At 41.1% G+C, this 13,109-nt stretch overlaps 1 protein-coding gene across 2 annotated transcripts in view; it reads right to left on the bottom strand.

Annotated features, from left to right (window-relative positions):
• Positions 1–13,109, bottom strand: part of PCBP4 (poly(rC) binding protein 4) — a 104,602-nt gene that overhangs the window by 21,279 nt on the left and 70,214 nt on the right. For both annotated transcript variants that reach the window (XR_016281267.1, XM_089524823.1), the window contains exon 13: positions 1,922–1,961. Coding sequence is in view for 1 of the 2 variants with exons in the window: in XM_089524823.1 (XP_089380949.1) it covers positions 1,922–1,961 (40 nt within the window). In the remaining variant the exon portion in view is untranslated. The remainder of the gene's footprint in view (positions 1–1,921; positions 1,962–13,109) is intronic.

The following is a 13,109-nucleotide window of genomic DNA, read 5'->3' as shown; positions in this document are numbered from 1 at the left end:
CACTCCCAGAATCTTCCTGCCAGCATGGTCAAAGGCTATTTTCCCAAGCTTGGCCTGTGTACAGACCACTGTGGTACAAGACTAACATATTTAGCCATATTCATTAGAATCAGCAGCAAATACGCAATACTGTTGAACAGAAGCCTCCTGATGGACTAGTGAAGGAAGGAAGAGAAGAGTGATTGTACTGAATATTTGAATATGTATGAGTTTTAACAGTCTTCTGTTAATAGGAGCAAATCTTTGAAGGCATTTCTGAGCAACTGCTGTTTTTTGTTTGTCTGTTTGAATAAGGAGCACAAATTACTCTGATCCATGTACAGAACTAAGTTTCTGGGTGTGCATGCATCTACATTAGACATGGAAATTGGGCACATATTGCTCCTCCAATGTTGTTGACTATATAGCATAGAGGAATATGGAGAGTGGCAGTCTGACAACATTTGGTGGGCCACATGATTCCCACCCCTGATCTAAATGTTCACTTCTACTCACATGCATGTAAATGGTCACCTCCATCTATATTGTGTTGCTCCCCTATACCTCACTGTCATGTTTTGGTGTATCTTTTAGTGTACGTAAGGCTACATGGACCACTAGTCACCCATGACTGGAGCTGATTCTGGTGCCAATGTTCCCATGTAATGATTTGTTTCTATTCCTTCTCAGTCATGGAGCAAAAATTGAAGTTTTAAGAATGAAAAGAGAGGACAGTTTTTCTATTACCAGCAGCTTGTTAAAGCTTCTAGAGAATGATTCCCTGAGACCTGCTCCGTCTGAGCTATGGGAGCAGATTCCACTAGAAATTATTGTCTCTACATCTACACTGTAGAAATAACAGTTTTATATCACTTTAAATGCTGTAGTGCAGTCCTGTGGAATCCTGGGATTTGTAGTTTCACAAGCTCTTTTGACTTCTCTGCCAAAGAATACCGGTACCTCACAAAACTACAAATCCCTGGATTCTATAGGATGGAGCCATGGCAGTTAAAGTGGTGTCTAACTTGCATTATTTCTACAGTTTAGATGCACCTAAACTGCTAGATCTTGACCACGCTATTGACATTACACTCTTGGCTGGGGATGTGATCTGTATTTCTTGTGATGTGTCAACAAGCATAGATCAACAGAAAAGAATGTCCTTGGAAAGAAGGAGAGTTAAAGATTCCCCCCCCCACCCCAATTTCTGGCTTTGGGAAGCTGCTTTGTACCAGACCAGACAATTTGCCTGTTTCAACCAATGTTGCCTACTCTAACTGGCAGAGGTTCTTCAGGGTCTCAGATGGATAAGAGTCATGCCCGTCACTCACTACTTGATCCATAGTGAGGCAGGATGAAATGCTTTACACCCTACGGGAGAATTTCCTCTGAACTTTATTCTTAATTGGAAGTCTAATCTCTGTAACAAGCATTTAGTGGAAACATCAAACATTTTTTTTTTAAAAAAAATAAACTCCAATTGTTTTAAAACAAATATAGTTCAGAAGAGTGAATGAATGTCTTTCTGTCATTCCTTTTTATTATTGTATTGCCAGGTTTGTGTGACATAAAGAAGTGTACTCAAGAATGAATGTCCGTCCCCCTGAGACATTGAAATTATCATGACTCCCCTGCTGCTATTTCTAATGAACCCAGAAGAGATTAGACTACGGTAATTAACAAAGGAGCCCTGGTGGCGCAGTGGTTAAATGCCTGTACTGCAGCCATTCACTCAAAACCACAAGGTTGCAAGTTCAAGACCAGCAAAAGGGCCCAAGCTCGACTCAGGCTTGCATCCTTCCGAGGTCGCTAAAATGAGTACCCAGACTGTTGGGGGCAAATTAGCTTACTTGCTAATTAGCTTACTTGCTGTTCACCGCTATGATCTTTGGAATAGCGGTATATAAATAAAACAAATTATTATTATTAAAGTGCATCTTACCTTTTGGAGCACTAATGGTCCTGTCAGATTTGTGCAGCTACTGAAAAGAAAAGAAGTGATGGTGACAATTTGATGCCCCCACTGCCTTTAAAGCCTTTTCACTAAGAATCTCATAGGTATGATCTCAAAAGCAATTGCTAGCAGAATATCAAAACATGCAAGTTCCCACATGTATGAACAGAGCCCCAGCTCAAAGAACCAGAGTGGGAAAAGTTAGTTTTTGGACACCCAGAAGCTCTCAGCCAGCATGGTCACTCCTGTTGAGTTTGAGGGACCAAAGCAACTGATGACAAGTTGGAGCATAACCAAAATGGGACAAAACCTGTCCACCATCTTTGACATTCATTGTCGCAGATTTTGGTGTCAAAGACCATCAGGGAGAGCAGTGTACAGAGAGATTGGTTTTGCTCAGCACAATCTTGGATTCTACTAGTGTATTTCTTTCTACATCAGTTGTGCAAATAGGCATTTTACCACTCTGGTTTACAAACATTAATATTTTGACAATATATTATTGTCAATCCAATAGACAATAGTGCTCCATTCTTCAGTCAACTGAAATCTTTAAATCAGAAGATGTGCCCTATTACAACTGCACCACCTTGCTGCAGCTGGTACCATTTCAGACCTATTACAAAAGCTATTTATTTATTGAATTTTTGTGCTACTTTTCCTCTAGAGAATCTCAGATAAAAACAGATAAAATAAAATTAATACATTAACAAAATAAATATCATAAAACCATGACATGCTGTATCTATGTCAGTACTCTTCCACGTATATAACCATGTTGCTGTTTTGAGAAAAAGTTTGTCTATTTATCCACCACCAGCAACCTAAAACACTTTCTCCACAGCAAGATATTGAGCTTCGCTTGAGTGCAGCTATAGAGAGTATGGCCTTCAATGGTGCCACCTCACTTTTATTTATATTGATCCACATAAATTCACTTGCCTCTCTCTTCTCCAGTACAAAGAGCTATATTCTTTCCTGGCCACGTACATATACCCTAGAGAAATTCTAGCGTGAACATTTTTGTGTATAAGAGCCCATTGCCTTTTAGGCATACCAAAGGACTTCTTGGGCTTCTTCTTGTTGTTGTTTTTATTGGCTGGCAGTCAGGAAACGGGCAAAACCATCTCTGAGTATTCCTTACCAAAGAAAACCCTATGAAATCCACAGGGTCGCCAACAGACAACTTCAAGGCACACACATACACACACATGTTGGCTTCAGTTTAGGGTGACCCTCTGAATGAGAGACCTTCAGATCACCCTCAGGTCTTTCAAACTCATGGTAGCTTCCTGGCTGCTGCAACACTGCAGAATTAATAGTTTGATACTACATTAACTGCCATGGCTCCATCCGATGGAATCCTGAGATTTGTAGTTTGTTATGACACCAGAGCTCTCTGAAAGAGAAGGCTAAATATTCCACAAGACTACAGATCCCAGAATTCCATAGCATTGAGCTATGGCAGGTAAAGTTGTGTCAAACTGCATTAATTCTGCAGTGTAGATGCAGACAGACTTTGATTGGGTTTCTTAGGGCAGTTTAAACCTCTCCCTGGCTTTACTTCACGAATGAAGATTCAGGAAGGACTCATCCTGCACTTTCTATCCTTCAATCCTGTGCAATGGGTTTTTCTGGTGGAGCGCAGCATACACAGAACTGGCCTCACCCTTTAAACCAGAGGTTCATCTGCTGAGGCCTTGACAAGCATGGACAGTGGGATGTGAATGGCCCTCGGGTCGTAGGTTTGCTTAGAGTTACTTTCTCTTAGATGGTTGACCTTACAGGGTTAGATGAGCACCATCTGCCCGGGTTTGGGATTAGAGTTTTCCTTCTCCTAGGATAGTTGCCATAAGGCTAGAGAGCCCATCCTGCCCTTCGGCACTCTTGGTCAGACCCTTCGGTTGTGACCTGTCTGGCATTGAAGGCCCCACCGGTGGCTATTATACCACCGCCAACATAGCTCACAATTTCATTAGGTTAGGCAAGCCTCTCCCCCACAAGAAGGGGGTGTCAATGGAGTTTAAACCTAATGCCCCAATAAACAGCATATTGCAAGGATGCAAATCTTAGCATTCTTAGGACCTTTTCAGATACATGCTGGATGGGTAGACACAGTAGCACATAGCCGTGAAACCATCCACTTGTCCTTCCCTAGCGTGTGTTGAAAGTGCTGTATGCTTGGATGAGTGTATGTGCATACATCCCTATCCATGCAATTTGTCTACCCTTATTTGTGGTAGATGTACAGACTATTATATGTATCTGCAAGAACACATCTGGGCACACTATATGCATGTACTAAGTCAAGGTTCTAGAGGCTGACTCTCCAGATGTGGTTGGAGTCCAGTTCCCATCAGCCTCAGCTGACTTGGCTGATAATGAGAAATAAGAGAAGTAAATATTAATTAATATCTGAAAAGCCACACATTTTGTCACCTGTGCATGGGATGGATGCAGAACCTGAGACCCATCTCTGCTGCTATCCCCTTTGCTTTGGTTTTCAGTTTACAGGTAAAATGGATTCTGCTTTGAATGATGTATGAAATAGATCCTTTCCACTTCTGCTAAAGCTTAAGTTCTTCAAACAATTTGGACTTCTGCTCTTAGAATCTCTACTCTCTGGGGTTTCCAGGAATTGGAAGTCCAAAACATCTAGGAGACCAGTGGTTGAGAACCACGCTTCTAGAAGAATGCTATGTCTAGAATGTTGTTGAGGCACTATGCCTGTGTAAAAATAGTTGCACCAGCTGTTGTGCTTTCAGAGGCTCCTGAAGGGTTGTTTCTAGTAATATATTCAGTCTTTCTGCAGGGACACATACATATCTTACTTTTTTCTCAGCAGGTGGAGATCTAATAAACTGTTGTGCAATGGATGAACTTAAGGCTGTGGTGGACATTACAAAACAGCTATGTGCCTGTGAGATCCAGCCTAACTCTGCTGGGGTATATTGATGCCATATCCTCTAGCTGTTCAAATTTGGCTTGGGCAGTCCTGATGGATCCTGTTTTCTCACTTAATCAGCTGCTTTTAAATGTTTCAGTTTCTCTCTCCTCCTCCCACTTGCTTTGTCCTTAGTTTACTTCAGTTGTTGCAAATTAAGGTCCAAAATACACTTGCAGAAATAATTCTGTTTGAGACCGCTTATGTGGCCTGCCTCAATGCTTGGAAATTCTGGAAACTGTAATTTTGTGAGACATTTAACCTTCTCTGTCAGAGAGCTCTGGTGCCACTATAAACTACAATTCCCAGGATTCCATAGCACTGAGCCAGGTCAGATAAAGTGTTCTCAAACTGGATTATTTCGAGCAGTGTGTTTAGGACCTAAGTGCAAAGTGCAAAAGTCATTTGCACTTAATTAACTCAGTAAGCCCAGGCAAAAGCAAACTTCTAGTTTATGTGTTCTTCCTCATTGGGAACTTCTACCATCTTGACCACAATCTGATATTGTTTGGCCACACTTATCCCATCTTTGTAAAATGTTAGGGGGAGGGTAAAGGTAAAGGTTTCCCCTTGACATGAATGTCTCTAGTCATGTCCAACAGTAAGGGGCAGTGCTCATCTCCGTTACTAAGCTGAAGAGCCAGTGTTGTCCGAAGACGACTCCGGTTGTCATGTGGCCAGCATGACTGCACAGAATGCTGTTATCTTCCCACCAAAGTGGTGCCTATTTATCTACTTACATGATGCTATTTTGAAAAGGCAGAGAATCTTGGGTCAATGAAGCCACACATACTTTCCCCATTCTATGATGTGCAGCAATTTCAAAGTGTTATGCTGGAAGTTGAGTGCCCATCCCCGACCTTTGCATCAGTCTGTAAATGAAACTGCATTCTCTATTCACAACTGCTTCAGCCAACATAAGTGGGTTGATCAAAGCAGTGCCTGCCTTTCATTGTCTCGGCGTCTGCTGGCATATTTATTAAAAGCAAAGGTATCAAATAAAAGCAGTCTAGGTGAATGCTTCACAAGGCAAACACTGCAGAAGGCCTCTGAGTTCATCCACAGTCTTTCAGGAAGGATTCAATTTTCCATTGAACAGCTGCAACTCAAAGCACTGCCTCCTCTTACCTGGGGGAGATGCAAGCAGGGCCAAAGCTCCTCCATAATTCCTCAGGGCCAGTTCCTACATCATATTTTTGTACACAGGAAAGCCCTGAACAAGGACACATGCATTTTTGTTTTGTGTCAGTTGCTAAATACCTATCCAGTTTGAGACACTGGAAGTGGATGCTGTGAGGATCATCTGTGAAATTTTATTACATTCATTTTTTAAAAGATTTATATCCCACCCTAAATCATGAAAGCTCAGGGAAGCACATAAGTTTTAAAAATATGGGTTTTTTTTAAGTTCAAGGAATTAAAAAAACACAATAGCGCAGCCATTCGTATTTATATATTCTATTTCTATAGTACCTTTATCATGCACCACTACTGTTATAGCCAGCTTTTAGGAATGAGTGGACTATTTGGAATATTCACTGCCAAGAATGAATGCATGGGGTATTATACGGATGATTGTAAAAAATCCATAGCATATTCATGGTGACAAAATAGTATCTACTTTATTACTACAACTGTTTAACTGGCAATTTGGTTCTTGAAACCTAATACTGCAGTGCCTGTGTCCACATCATTAGGATGCCAAATTTGGGGATCTTCCAGTTCTTGCCTCACTACAGACTGCATTCACTACATCTCCCGGGAAAGTGTGTCAATGAATCTGTGTGCAATCTGGCTTTTCTCCTCCCACCTGACCCCAATTCTTTGTTATATATATATTTTCCCCCTGCAATTTTAGCCCAGTCCATGCAGTTGTTTCTACTGACCTGATTACTAGTCTGTCTGTCAAATCACATGCCCTGTTACATTTTGTTTCTATAATCGTTGTTCCTGTACAAGAGGGAAATCTTAAATTTGTAATACAGTGAGTAGAATTGACCTTCTGTATCCATGAATTCCTTATCCCTGGATTCAACCATCCACAGCTTGAAAATGTGTTTTAAAATACATGAATACCCAAAATCAAACTTGATTTTGCCATTTTACATAAGGGACACCATTTTACTACACCATTTAATGGGACTTGAGCATCCACAGATTTTGGTATCCATGGTGGGGGGGTGGGGGGGGTGCCCTGGAACCAAATCTCAGCAGATACCAAGGGCCCACTGTATAGTTATATGGATAGACTATTCAATATTTCAGTTCTAGTTTGAAAGGAATATGTGTTCCTTACTTATTTCCTGAAACATTTCACACACTTAAAGGGGGAAGGAGTAGATATTATATACAGCTGCTAGAGGGTAGTAGTAGGAGCCAGGGTGGTGATTTGAGTATTGGACTAGGACTCTGGGAGAGGAGAATTCAAATCACTGCTCAGCCATGGAAACCCTCTGGTCACGTTACACTCTCTCAGCCTTGGTCAGCATATTGGATTACATCTCTGGGAACCAGGGTTTCATTCCCTCTCAGCCATGAAACCCACTGGATGACCTTCGGCAAGTCACATGCTTTCAGCTTCTGGAGAAGATAACGGCAGACTTCCTCTGAACAAATGCTTCCTAAAAAACCCATGATAGGTTCGCCTTAGGGTTGCCATAAACTGGAAATAAGTTGAAAACACACAACAAGAAGGATTGTGGAATCTGACAACTCATCACAGTGGTTTGGCGATGTACTAAAACTCCCTGGCTAAGAATTCTAAATGTCCCTATGGAATTTTCGCAATATATTGTTGTAGTGTGAAGTGTCCAAGATTTTTTATAGCAATATGTCTCATCTTCTATAACTGAGCCTGTGTAGTGGTGTCACTAGGGTTGGTGTCATCTGGAGCGGTACCTCATGGTGTTCCTCCCTCCCTTTGACCTCCTCCCATACCACACTATACAGAATCCTTAGGAATGTTTTTTGTATTAATTTACTTATAAATCATAATTCCCATATATCACTGAATGTAATGGTAATAGATGTGACATAAACTAGCAAAATTAAATTGATACCCTTAAATTACGATATCAGAATGTGTTTACATAACATAGTTTCATGTGGTTAAAGTGAAAATTTGGTAAAACAAATTTGGTATAACACCCTAGGGCCTCTCCTTTCTCTTTCCACTGAGCTTCACCCCACTTACACAATTTCTTCAGCATTTTAAAGAGATACAGGTGAATGCCACAGCCCATTTCTGTCAAAATGCAGTTGTCTGAGAAGTAGTGGTGTCACCCCCCCTTAGGGTGTCACCAGGTGAGGTCCGCATCTCCTGGTGATGTCACTAAGCCTGTGATGCTATGTTAATCACCTATAACAATATATTTTTGAAATAACTTTAGCTTCAGTTCAGAGATAGTAATAAAAAGAAGCCAACGCCTTCTAGCTCCAGCCCAAACAGTTCCTGATAGAATGGAGAAGATTCCTAGAAATAGCAAAGGCTTCCACATGATTACAAAACAAGGGTGAGGAATGTGGCCTTCCAGATGTTGTGGGATTGCAGCTCTCATCAGTCCTACCCAGCATAGCTAATGGTGAAGAGGTGACAAGTTTCACCAATAGCATCAGGGGGACTGTATATTCCTCATCTCTGGAACAGATGGTTATGAACTAGCTCAGGCCTGCACAACTTGGTAGTAGGTAGGGGCCAAAATTAAAATAGGCTAAACTTCTTTGGGCCTCAGATAAGTTTTTATTTATTTATTTATTTATTTATTTATTTATTTATTTATTAATATTACTAATATTAATTCCATCCTCCTCCTCTGCCCATCCTTCTCCTCCACCTGGATGTCTCCTCAGGAGAATGTTGATCAGCGTAGAAGCCTTACAGGGCAAGTGTTTGCCTATCTTCCTCCTCTGGCCACCTTGGGAGAAAGCCAGGAAGCAGAGGAGCCTTGAGGGGTGAGTGCTTGCCCTTCCTCCTCCTCCACTGCATGGCCCTCTCCTCTGCCTTGAAGTCATTCCACATCTTGCAGACCACCCAAAATCCTTTGGTAGGCCTCATGTGGCCCCTGGGCCATATTGTGCAGGCCTGGTCTAATAGTAAACATACTGGCTAGGGCATAAGTCCCATTGAACCTAGAAGGGTTTAATTCTTTGGAGAGACAGGGTACTGTGGTGGTTTGAGTGTTGGACTTTGGAGACCGGGGTCCAAATTCCCACTGAGCCATGAAACCCACTAGGTGACCTTGGGCAAATCACACACACTCAATCTCAGAGGACAACCATGGCAAACCCTCTCAAAAGAAACTTGCCAAGAAAACCCTGTGACAGGGTTGCCTTAGGGTTGCCATAAGTCAGAAACAGTTTGAACACACACAACAACAAAATCTTTGGTGCTTTCTGCAGGTAAAGGAGACAGAGTATGCTCCAGATCAGCGGTTCCCAATCTTGGAAAGCTGTAGAACTTGAACTCTCCAAGGCTCCAACTGGTATAGCCAGGGGTTTGGCGAGTTGTAGTCCAACAACATCCTGGAACTGAAGATTGGGAATTGCTGCTCTACTAGATGAAGGAATCTAATGTTTGAGTTCCAAATAGCTCCAGTAGGGGCCAGTGTGTTCCCAGGAACTTGGGCAACATGAGTCCAAAGGAAGAGTGACTCCAGAGGCAGACAGGTTATGCAGGCACTCATCTATCCAGGAAATAGAGCTTTCCCAAGGTGCAGCATGTGATATTATCTGTTCACACTGCTGCTTATTACATATGCTAGATGTCTGCAGCAGGCCTTGTGCGTGTCACATGCTAGCAAGTAAACAGACTTATGCAGTTGCTGTAGCAACCAGCAGCATGAAGCAGGGAGGGCTCCCATCCTTTTTTATTTGCACAGCAACTAGCCAAGATGCCCAAGTGCCTTGCTTTACAGAGGACAGACCTTCTAGTTCAGGTCCAGGTTAAAGGAAAGGTTAAGGGAAAGTAGAGCTGGGGCCTTGAAGCTGCCACCCAGCAGTTGGCGCTTGGGCAACCTACTGAGGCTATAGTCCTCTGGGTGACTTAGTAGGCTAGCTCACAGGTAGACAACTGGGTGATAGGTGGGGGGCAATTTTGCGTCTGGATGCACCTCTAGACACACCAAAAGTGATGTTGCATCACCTCTGGACAACATTTTGGCTGATCGAAGAGTGCTTTTTTGCACTTTTGCAGGGGAGGTGTCCACGGGCTGAGGATGTCAGGAATATATGTGACATATGCAAGGTGGAATAGTGGTTTGAGTGTTGAGTGTATCAGGGTTCAATTCCCAGCTTGGCCATGAAACCCACTGGCTGACTTTGGGCAAGTCATATGTTCTCAGCTTCAGGGGAAGGCAATGGCAAACCATCTCTGAACAAATTTTGCCAAGGAAACCCCATGACAGGTTTGCCTTAGGCTTGCCATATGCCAAAGATAACTTGTAGACACACAACAACAACAAATGCAAGCAACCAGAGCCCCCCCCCTTTTTTTTTTGTTTTTTTTTTTTGTTTTTTTTGCTGCTTTTGGGTGAAAATTCATCCCAAACAAGAGTTTTTTTCCTTTTGTGAACCCATGGTGACACTGCATGTGGACCATGGGCTGTACCTTTTCCACCCCTGTGATAGTATAACCACACTTCATTGACAACACTTCTTTTCCTGAACTTGTTTTAGAAAGCATGTGGTACCTACCTCCTTTCACAATGGTATTGCCAGGCAGTGTGACAGCAACTAGGGAACACCAAGGCATAACTCTGATCCCCTGCAACCCAAACAGCCATAGACTGGCTTCAGGGGTGTATTGGGAGAGCTGCCTTTTTGTATCACAACCTAACTGACCATCTTCACTCTTTTGGACCACTTTAAGTATACTGGGGGAACTTTACGCTCTGCCAGCTTTAAATGGGATCTTGCCATCACCAGGCACACAAGACAGCCAAAATCTTCCCCATGGTGGTGATCTGTATTGCATGATGCATTTTATTTTATGCAGTGAAACCCATGTGTGATGCCAGGTGGACTGGAGTGCAGCTTTGGTGCAGCTTCCAGACTCTTAGGACACATGCATCATTGAAACACCGTATCTCCAAAGTGACTCGAAGCAGCTTTATTTTGGCTGTCTGTATAGGGCCATAGAATCTCCCCATGGGCTAGCCTGAGGTTTTTGGAGGTAGAATGATCTATGTCTCTCATACATAAATCAGGCCACATTCTTTGTCTAAAGCATAATGTTTGTGTGTAGTGGGTGGACAATCCTTTTACACAGAATGTTTTACCTCAACTTCTTCTCTGAGTGTACAGTCCACGCAGTATTGTGATAAAATTAATATACATACACCTTCTGCCACCTTGCAAAAGAGGTGGGTTTTTGTGTGTTGGCAGAAATCAGATGGGTTGAACATCACTTGAGATTTGTAGCTGTAGATTTTTTAAAAAATAATATCTAAATTATACTTGCTATCGTGGTCAATTTGCCCACAATTCTCAGAAATACTACAACTTTTACTGCCAGCCTCCAATAGTTTCTTTGGTTTTTTTCAATTCCACTATTTTAAAAAAATCCCAATGGGCACATATGCATGTAGTTGTGGTTCATGCTCAGTTTTTCAGTCACTCCCCCAGTGATGGGTACTGTCAGGTAGGCTGCAATATTTGCATGCTTGACAGTTTCAGGATGTATGATGGGAAAGATAAAGGCAATTCCTTCATCTTCTTCCCCCTACTTTCTCTATTTCATTGATGCACTAAAATTCTTTTTTTTTTTTTAATTTTTTATTAAACACATGACAAACTTACAAATAAAACATACATCTCATAACCTCATGAGAAAAAAGGAAAGCAAAAATCTTTTAACAGATTAAAAATCAATACATTGTATAAATTTCTTATTATCCCTTCTACTTTCACTTCTTTCTTCTCTCTCTTTTCTATCTTCTCCACTGACTTCCTTTGGTTCGCATCTACCACCCTCTCTTTTTGGCCTAGTATTAAAACAAACTCTTATTCATTGTTCTATATTCACTCCATAGGAAATATACTACCACTCTAACAATAAAGATCCCAAAAAATCCCCTAGTTCTGAAACCACCACCAATTTCCCCTTTTTCACTTTATTCTAGAGATCTCTAAAAAAAATCCATCCTAATAACTACCCCCTATTATGTAAATATTCATCCCAGGGATCCCATTCCCTACTAAACTCATCCAAACTCCCTTTCCCTATCAAAGTTGTTAATTTATCCATCTCAGAGTATTCCATCACCTTTAAATGCCAGTCTTCAATTGAAGGCAGTTCTTCCGTCTTCCACTTCTTGGCAATCACTGCTCTTGCGGCCACGATCATATAAAATAATATCTTTTCTTTATATACTTCCTCCTTATTCAAATCAGTAATGTTTAAGAGATACATTAAGGGATTTGGTTTTTCTCTAATTGTCACAATTTTTTTAATCTCTTTATGGACCTCTCTCCAGAACCTAAATACTTTAGGGCAACTCCACCAACAGTGAAGATACGTTCCCACCTCCTTTTTACACTTCCAACATGTATTATTTTGATTGAACATTTTAGATAACTTAAAAGGAGTCAAGTACCACCTATACATTGATTTATATAGATTTTCTTTAATTTCCGCACTGGGTGTTATTTTTACTCTTCCGTTCCACACACTTTCCCATTGTTCCAATTGAATCGTTTCTTTTAAATCCTTAGGCCATTTAATCATATAGTCCTTTATAATTTCTGCTTCCAATTCATACTCCCTAATTAAATTATATAGTTTAGCTATTTGTTTCTTGGGGTCTAATATAATCTTTTCTAATTGTGATTCTCCCTCCCCTATATCTTCCATTTTCTTATCCATTATATATCTTTCTTTAAACTGTCTATATGAAAACCAATCACATTTAAGTCCATCCCTCTCCAATTCCTCTTGTGTTTTCATTTTTCTCACTCCTCCAACCACTGTTGTTAATTGTTTATATGTCACCCACATATTATCCTGTATCACGATTCGATTAAAGAAAGCTTCATTAGGGGAGGTCCATAATGGTATTAATGCACACCATTTTCTTTTGTACCTATTCCATACTCTAATCAACGATTTACGTATAATATGATCATTGAAGTATCCATCTATTTTAGTTTTCCCATATATCAGATATGCATGAAGTCCAAATTTTAAATCCCTTTTCTCCAAATTTATAACCCTTCTATTATCTAATCTAATCCAGT

The sequence above is a fragment of the Sceloporus occidentalis genome, unplaced genomic scaffold, assembly GCF_023333645.1.
Source record: "Sceloporus occidentalis isolate IW3139 unplaced genomic scaffold, rSceOcc1.0.p SCAF_1, whole genome shotgun sequence".
Taxonomy (NCBI): Eukaryota; Metazoa; Chordata; class Lepidosauria; order Squamata; family Phrynosomatidae; genus Sceloporus; species Sceloporus occidentalis.
The sequence above is the reverse complement of the archived record's forward strand: the minus strand, read 5'-3'. Positions and strand labels throughout refer to the sequence as shown.